The sequence below is a fragment of the Ziziphus jujuba genome, chromosome 9, assembly GCF_031755915.1.
Source record: "Ziziphus jujuba cultivar Dongzao chromosome 9, ASM3175591v1".
In the NCBI taxonomy this organism is placed as follows: domain Eukaryota; kingdom Viridiplantae; phylum Streptophyta; class Magnoliopsida; order Rosales; family Rhamnaceae; genus Ziziphus; species Ziziphus jujuba.
Window position 1 is genome coordinate 28,017,232 of NC_083387.1, and position 9,373 is coordinate 28,026,604.

A 9,373-nucleotide genomic window follows, 5' to 3' on the forward strand; every position below is an offset into this window, starting at 1 on the left:
AAAGTTATTATTTGAATGGTCAAATGCCATCTTTTCTTCAAAAACTCAACCAACTCAACACTTTAGATATTAGTTCAAATAATTTAAGTGGTCAAATTCCACCATGGCTTGGAAACCTAATCCAATTAACTTCCTTGAGTCTCAAACGAAATAACTTGCAAGGTATCCTGCCAAAATCATTTTCTAGACTCAAGAATATTGAAAATCTTTATCTTAACTTTAATCATTTGAGTGGAACTGTGGATTTTGACATGTTTCTTGGCATGAAGAATCTCTTTTCACTCGGTTTATCAGAGAACAAATGGTCAGTGCTCACTACTGAAACCAACAGTAGTACGAATGGTACTAGTACTGTTCCTCAGCTTTATATCTTGTTGTTGAGTTTGTGCAATTTACGTAACTTCCCTGGTTTCTTAAGGTACCAAAACAATTTAATGGTTTTGTCACTTAATGGAAACCAAATAGAGGGTAAAGTCCCCAAGTGGGCATTGAACATTAGCTTAGAAACCATGGCAGCTTTGGATCTTAGTAGAAATTTTTTGTCAGGCTTTGACCAACCTCCATTGGCTATTCTTCCATGGGTTCGTCTTCACGTACTTGAAATTCCGATAACATGCTGGAAGGATCACTCCCGATTCCACCACCATCCACTTTGAACTATGGGGTTAGAAGCAACAAATTAAGTGGACAAGTTTCACCAGCATTCTGCAATTTAAGTTCCATTAAATATATTGATTTTGGGGATAACAAATTGAGCGGCATGCTTCCAGATTGCTTGGTAAATCTCAGCGATTCACTTTTAGTTCTAAATCTGGTAAATAACTCTTTTGGTGGTACCATTCCTGAAATCTGCACAAATGGAAGCCAGCTGAGGATGATTGATCTAAGCTATAACAAGTTCGAAGGGCGCTTACCACGATCATTGCATAGCTGTTTGAAGCTACAGTCTTTGAATCTTGGGAACAATCAATTAGGTGATGAGTTCCCTTCCTGGTTAGGGACACTTCCTGATCTAAGCATACTCATGCTAAGATCTAATCACCTCCATGGCAACATAGAGAAACCTATTTCCAATTCTGTGTTCTTTCCTGAAATTCGAGTTATTGATCTATCCTATTATGATTTTACGGGCAAGTTGCCATCTGAATACTTCCAAAAATGGAACTCCATGAAATGTTTTGATGCTGCCAATTCATCTTATATGAAAGCAGATTCAAATTTCATTGCCAGGGCCTCGGCTGACTCTGATGTTTCATGGACCCAATATTATCCAATACCAATCAAAATAACAATCAAGGGTGTGGATAGGGTTTTGTATAAGGTCCAAGATGTTTTTGTAGTGATTGATTTCTCAAGCAACATGCTCGAAGGAGAAATTCCAGATTCCATTGGGAGCTTACAAGGGATTCGAGTTCTTAACCTCTCCAACAACATTCTTAGCGGCAGCATACCGTCAACCATGGTGAACATAACAGTGCTTGAGTCTTTTGATCTTTCTCAAAACAGGCTCCATGGAGAGATCCCTTCTCAACTGAAGCAGCTAACTTTTCTTGTCGTTTTCAATGTATCTCATAACAATCTTACAGGACCTATACCACTAGGAAGCCAGTTTTCTACATTCGAAACCAGTTCATATGATGGGAACTTGTGGTTATGTGGTTATCCATTGGCAACAAAGTGTTGGAATTCTGAGTCCCCAAAATTACCACCGGCAGCTTCTGACGAGAAGGGAGATTCAGGGTTTCCATTTGATTTTGATTGGATTACAGTCTTGCCAGGATATGCAAGTGGGTTAGTAGTTGGAATTGTTGGTGGGAATTTTGTTTTTGTGAAGAAGCAGTTTTGGTTTCTGAAGAGGCAAATGAAAAGGAGAGTTAGAAGGAGAAGGGGATTTAGAACTTGAAGCTAGGATGTAAGGATGAAAATAATTGGTATCCTTCACCTGCTGAATCCTGATTGTGTTAGCTCCTATTTATCTTTGTCTAAGTTTCATGTTTATGTTAATGTTCTTGTTTTGTCATGGTTTGTTTGTTTTTTAAATGTGATTTGCTTTCCAATTCATGTTTTGTATGTTTTTTTCAATATCGTTTGCTTTCCAATCCACGTTCAGTGTAATAAACAGTTATACTGTTGTACATGTTCAGTGTAATAAACAGTCAATCTGTTGTGTTTAATGAAGTGATGTAGGATTATTCCCTTTCTTTGTGTTGGTGAGAGTGTGAATGAAAATGCATTGTGCTTGAATGGATGGTAAATTTATGTGGTACGGTAATTAAAATTGATGGCCCAAAAATAAAAAATTATTACAATTTGATAAGAGACCTGATTGGGGTCAATATATGGTAATGGAACAAATGATCAAAACTACTATAGCACAACAATATTGTAACTAAAATATTACTTTAAAAAGTCAATATATAAATTGTTCTGAAGCCATTTTTGTATCAAATTACTAGTTTTCGTAGAAATTAATATAAATAAGCAAACAGAGAAGTGGAAGCAGAGGAAACAGAGTAAGCAGAGAAACAGAATGATGGGTCAAGTAAAGTTGCTGTTTTTCCAACATGTTTTGAAATTAATCACTGCATGGATTTCGATCAAGAAGAAAATAATTTAAACTAAAATAAATGTTTCTGATAGTATCCAATGTACTCACTCTCCAGTTCCATTAATTTATTTATTTTCCTTGTCTTTCAAATTCATAATTTGCCAGATTTTATACCAACTTAGGAAAGAAATTTATGTTATGAAGAGGCTCCAAGTTGGAAAAGAATCAAAAAGACTTCAAATTTTAAAAATCAATTAATCCATTCCCACAAGTGTTCCATAACAAGCAAAAAACCATATTCACCTACTATATATCCAATAAAACCTTTATCATTAATTTTTTTCCCCCATTTTGGATGTAATTAATTACTTTCCCACATCCATTTCTTTACCATGGCTTTCTCACTCTCTCTGAGTCTGACTCTCTTTTTCCTGTCACTTTCATTTTTTTCAAGTTATCAATGCAGCAGTTCATTTTACTTTGAGATATGTAGATATATTCTTAATTCCATGCCTTTCAACATCAAAGAGAAGCCCCAATTTGCGGATGAGAAAGCAAACAGCTGTCTTCTCCTCCATTTTCTTGGTCTGAGTTATTTAGTATGGTTCATGAATATCCTGATGCTATGGAGAAGATAAGAAGCTACAAATTCATTATAATTTATTGTAACTGGTTAAATTGTTATCTGTATGTAATTATTTTATATATATTCATATTAGGCTCAAGAAAATTTAGAATTTTGCAGTTGGACCATGTTACCCCAAAAAAAAGAAAAATTTATTTTTTATTTTATTGGTTTTTGAAAATCAGATGGAATAACAATTAATGAAAATAAAGTATATATATATAAAAAAAAATTTACTGTGTTTGTGAAAGTCAACATGTTTTTCCCACTGCAATATTAATTACTTGCTGACTTAGTACGTACTTGATATTTTTACTTTATTTAATTTGCTTTTTGTTTTTCTTTGCCCTTTTTTTTTCTTTTTTTTTTTTTTGACATTATTTTTTGGTATTTACTGCAGAGCTCTTGCATATTAGTTTAAGAGATATATACTCCGGATAAGTGCAAAGAGAATAGATTGAAGAATGGGAAAACGAGGACCTTGTTTTCATTGTGGAATCGAGTGTAAGTTCGTTTTCAGTAACTCGTCAACAATTTCTTTTGTTTTTTTCCCCTTGGACAGATTAAACTCTCTTTTATATTCAATAACGTTTCTTTTCTTTTTTTCTTTGATCATTTCCACTCTTATTCAAATCCTATTTTCCCACTTTTCAAATAGTAGTATATAGTATTGAATTCTGTAATTTCCATTTTAAAAAAAAAATAAATAAATATTATATGACACCAGATTGAGCATACATACTGAAAATTCTTCACCTTTATTTTTCATATAATTTTTTTTTCTTACAAATCATGTTATATTTAGTTGGATTTGAATTTTATCACGGACACTCCACTGTGGAGAAATGGGCCACCTGTGAAGCCAGTATCGTGCAATGCTTGTGGAGCGAGGTATAGGTTATGAGGAACTCTTGCAAACTATATTCCGAAGCATTCACTGCAATCTCTTCCAACCAAGAAGCAACAAAATATTTCCAGTATTAATGATGTAGTTCATATTGGAAGAAGCAATAATAAATAATTTAGACATGGAAAATACTGTATCAACCCCTGTGCCTCATTTAATTAGCTCTGACTCTGATATATCATGCACCGATCATCATAAGCATGTTGCCAAACTAGAAGATGTGGAAGATCATCAACTTTCAGGTTTTACCCTTTTTTTTTTTTTATTCTCTTTCCCTTTCTGATCAATAAATCTCAAGTAATCAACATAATCATATAAAATTTTAACAAATTGATATAAACTATAACTTAAATTGAAAATTTAAGCACTAGGGCCCAAGCCAAGAAGTTCAAGGACAATCTTGCTGTCTTCATACAAGGAATAAGCCATAGTCAAGAGGGGTTGGCCATATCTAAAGAACCAAGGCCTGTTTTACTCATACAAGCAATAGAAGCCAAAACAGGGTCGGGTGACGTTTTTGGTGATAATAAAGAGGCCGGGTTGTATGAATTGGAACCCCATCCTTATGGGTTCAATTCATATGGAGGATGAGTCATAGAAACCAGCCAAAGCAGCTTCAAAGCCGACCAACAAGGTGGTTTGCGCACAAGGGGAAGAAAAGGCCGGATTTGCTGTATTCCTTTCTGGCTTTACTGTATTTTACTGTATTAGCCTTTTTTCATACTTCCAAGCAAGGGCAACATGAGGAACTTCACAATAAGCTTATTTGGCATCCCACAAAGACTATTGAAGCTGATTTGGAGTCCAATTGGATCAAAGAAGGGTCATTACCAACATAGCCGAGATTTACCATTTTTAGTTTCCTAATTTGTTCTTACTTTTGTTTTAGGAAACTACCATTATTTTTAGGTTTTTATTTATTTATTTTATAGACAAATAACTTTAGGAAGGTTTTTTTTTATTTTATTCTTTCCATTGTAAATTAATTAATTCCTAATTTAATATAAAGGAATTAATTAATCAAACTTAGATTAGGAAAGGGAGTATAGTTTCGGCCAACTAGGAATCTTTATGTGAGTGGCCCGTTTTACCTAGGGTTTTTAGGGTTTATTTTGTTTCTTTCAAAGCATATTTAAAGGCTTAGTTATCAATAAGAATTAACTTTGATTTGATTAAGAAAATACTTGTGAGATTAATTATCTCTTCGTTCTTTGAGAACACTTAAAACACCATTAGAGAATTGGTTGTTTTAGCTTGACTTATCAATAGGTTTTCCATCCCCTATTGTGGCGTCTACATTATACCAAGGTTTCTAACCACAGGTTGGTTAGGGGTTGAGGTCAATTCCATTAGAACTTGAACTTAATTAAGATCCGGGCTAATATAATACGGGTTTAGGAGCAGGTCGTCCTAGGTTCGTATCATTTGGTATCAGAGCTAAATTTTGTTCAGGTTTGATCTATCTTTATTTGTTTTATTTGTTTTTTTGTGTTATTCTGCAATTTTAGCATTAGGTTAAGGTTGCATCCATCCCATACACGTTCTGCATCTTTAAAAAAAAAAAAAAAAAATTCATTCCTAGTTGAATTAGGTTTCCTAGTTTTATCGTATGTTTGTTTCCTAATTTGTTGGTTGTCTTTTATCATTGTTCTTGATAATTTTGGTTTTTGTTGATTTTCCTTTGCTGTTTTAGTCTTATAAATTTGCATTCATATATTCAAAAAAAAAAAAAAAAAGAGTTTGCGGCAACAGTTAAAAAAAAAAAAAACTGCACATTTGTGTTTATTTGGAGGTCAAGGGTTTGGTGTTTGTTTTGGAGTTGGGATTATAATTTTGGTAATTATTCTTGATACTGCAGTTGTTTATGTTCTGTGAGTGAAAAAAAAAAAGAGAGGTAAAGCCGAATAAATAAAAAATATATACAAAAAGAAAAAAGAAAAATATTTCAGTTTGTTGAAGTTTGATTTGTTTGCTGGAAATTTGTTGGAGCTGCTGGTTTTTGATTATTTATTCAATATTTGAATTGCTGGGAAATTATTTCTGCTGCTGGATATTTGGATTTTGGGTGCTTAAATTATTTGGATTAAAATTAGTTAAAGGAATTGATACAAAACCTGAATTACAAGAACAACAACCAACACTTTTCTATAATTTTGTTCTCTTTGATTCTTGTTCGTATTGAATTTCTTTTTCTAGAACTTTGTTCTTGAACTCATAATCTATTACCATCTGGTCCAGTTCTTCAAAATTCCAAATTTTTCTCATTAATTTGCTTTATTTTGTCTAGAAAAACCGAAAATAGGTATTTTCATTCCATTCGGTATTTGTTTATTTTTGCTTACTGTTTTGTTGATAAGTTTAATTAAAACATACTAGTGATCTAATTGTTGTTTTGTGGGTGTTTTAATTAGAACTTTGAGATAATTCATTAAGTGGAAAAAGGCAAGAGTGTGTGAGCTTAAAAGAGGGTAAAAGCCGAAACTAGTGTGCAAGCACGAGTGTCGAGACCTTGTTTGAGTGAAACACGTGAGGGAGTGAATATTGTGAGGATTTATTTTATTTTTGCAGTATTTTACTAACATGGCAGATTCTAGAATAAGAAGAGGAGATCCACCCTTGAGGATCAATGAGAAAGAGTCCGTAGCATTCCATGGCAATGCCCGAGCTACCGGGAGTGGAGACCAAGTGGACATGAGGGCTGTTTTGGAGTCAATACAGCGGGTTAGTGCTCAAGTTGAGCATGTGAATCAAAGAGTGGGAAGACTAGAAGCCTCACAAGGAAGGCCGAATACAAGAAATAGGCAAGAATTCCATGGAGGACGAGGAGATCGCGAGAGACCGAGAGAGGAATTTGATGAGGAGCCATTCGACGGAGACTTTGAAGAAGGTATGGACGAAAATTTTGCTGTCCAAGATAGAGCTGGCCGTGGGAGATATAGGAGGGAAGATACAGATGATGATTTGGGAAATATCAAGGTTAACATCCCACCTTTTATGGGTAAAAGTGATCCCGAAGCTTATCTGGAGTGGGAAGAAAAAATGGAGATGATTTTTTACTGCCACAACTATTCGGAAGGTAAGAAGGTGAAGTTGGCAGCAATGGAGTTTGGACATTATGCACTCCAATGGTGGACCAATGAGCAAAATACCAGAAGGAGAGTTGGTGATGATTTAATTTCGACATGGCGTCAAATGAAAGGAGCCATGAGGAAACGATTTGTGCCATCCCATTACCATAGGTTGCTGCACCAAAGGCTTCAATCTTTGTCTCAAGGAAGTAGGTCCATGGAGGATTATTACAAAGAGATGGAGATGTTAATGATGAGGCTGAATATGAATGAGGATAGGGAGGCAACCATGGCAAGATTTCTTGGAGGGTTAAACCGAGACATTGCCAACCAACTTGAATTACAACAATACTTGGAATTGGAGGAGATGTTGCATGTAGCAATTAAGCTTGAGAACCAAGTCAAGAGGAGGGGTGTTAGTACACGGTTTGGAGGAGTTTCTAGCAGTGGGAGGACAAGTTCAAGTGGCTGGAAAAACAATTCCACCTATGAAAACAAGTTGAAGCCGAAATTAGAAGAAGAAACTACCAACCGGCCAAAAAGGGAGGTTAAGACCGAATCTATCCAAGCACTTAGAGGTGAGATAAAATCTGATCCTAAACCTCAAAAATCCAGAGAAATAATTTGTTTTAAGTGCCAAGGAAGAGGACACATAGCTAGCCAATGCCCAAATAGAAGAATCATGGTATTAAAGGGTGATGGTGAGCTGGAATCTGCGAGTGAAAAAAGTGGGGCTGAAACCGAGCAAGAGGAGGATTGCAATGAAGATGAAGCCGAACCTGTAGATACATCTAATGCCGAGTTGAGCTTGGTTTCAAGGAGAGTACTTGCTGTCTACAAAGATGAAGAGCAGATACAAAGAGAAAACATCTTCCACACTCGCTGCGAAATACAAGGTAAAATTTGTAGCATGATTATAGATAGTGGGAGTTGTACTAATGTGATAAGTAATCTTGTAGTTGATAAATTAGGCTTGAAAACAATTAAACATCCAGAACCCTATAGGTTACAATGGTTAAATGATAGTGGTGAGATGAGGGTAAATAAACAAGTCAAAGTAAAATTTAGTATAGGAAGATATGAGGATGTAGTCTTATGTGATATTGTACCCATGATTGCTGGACATATACTATTAGGTAGACCATGGCAATTTGATAAAGATACTACTCATTTTGGTCGAGAAAATAGTATTGTTTTCAGGTTTAAAGGGAAGAAGGTCAAGCTGGAACCATTATCTCCTACAGAGGTTTACAAAAACCAATTACAAATGCAACAAAGGAGAGAAGTCGAAAAGCTCAAGGAAAAAGCAAGTATGGCACCAACGGCTTCACCATCCTTTCAAGAGGGTAAGAATGAGGTTGCTGATCAAGGTAAGGTTTCTAAGGCTCATATTGAGTGGAAAGATCAAGGGAAAGCCGAAAGAGAGGGGAAAGGAAGTGGCAAACCCGCGAGCTTGGAGAAGGAAGAGAAATCCGAAGGTTTGCGCCAATCCAAGGGAAAAAAAGAAAAAGAAAGAAAGGAAAGGTTAAGTAGCAATTTTTATTTGAGTTTAGGGGATATTAATAAGGTTATTGAGTGTAAGAAACCTTTGCTGGTCATGTTTTACAAAGAAAATTATTTTAATGATCAAACTAACTTTGAAGAACTTGAATTGCCAAGTTCAATGATTTCTCTTTTGAAGGAATTTGGAGATGTCTTCCCAAATGAGATTCCAAGTGGACTACCACCTATTCGAGGGATAGAACATCAAATTGACTTTGTTCCAGGGGCTGCCATACCAAATAGACCAGCTTAGAGGAGCAATCCTGAAGAAACAAAGGAGCTGCAAAAACAGGTAAGTGATTTGCTTGATAAAGGATACATTCGTGAGAGTTTAAGTCCATGTGCTGTTCCTATTTTGTTGGTACCTAAAAAGGATGGTTCTTAGAGAATCTGTGTTGATTGTAGGGCTATAAATAACATTACCATCAAATATAGACATCCCATTCCTAGATTAGATGATATGCTTGATGAGTTGCATGGTGCTTGCATGTTTACAAAAATTGATCTTAGGAGTGGTTATCACCAAATTAGGATAAAAGAAGGTGATGAATGGAAAACCGCATTCAAAACTAAATATGGGCTGTATGAATGGTTATTTATGCCTTTTGGATTATCCAATGCACCTAGTACTTTCATGAGGCTTATGAATCATGTAATGCGTCCATTTATTGGAAAATTTATGG

At 35.2% G+C, this 9,373-nt stretch overlaps 1 protein-coding gene across 1 annotated transcript; it reads left to right on the top strand.

Moving 5' to 3' along the window:
- Window positions 1-613: 613 nt before the first annotated feature.
- On the top strand, window positions 614-1,903 carry LOC107427833 (receptor-like protein 9DC3). The gene has a single exon (XM_016038230.3). It carries the CDS (start codon window positions 614-616, stop codon window positions 1,901-1,903), a length of 1,290 nt encoding a protein of 429 aa, XP_015893716.3.
- The last annotated feature ends 7,470 nt before the right edge of the window (window positions 1,904-9,373 follow it).

Coding starts and splice junctions, on each gene's coding strand:
- LOC107427833 (XM_016038230.3), top strand. CDS start 614: ATGCTGGAAGGATCACTCCCGATTCCACCACCATCCACTTTGAACTAT.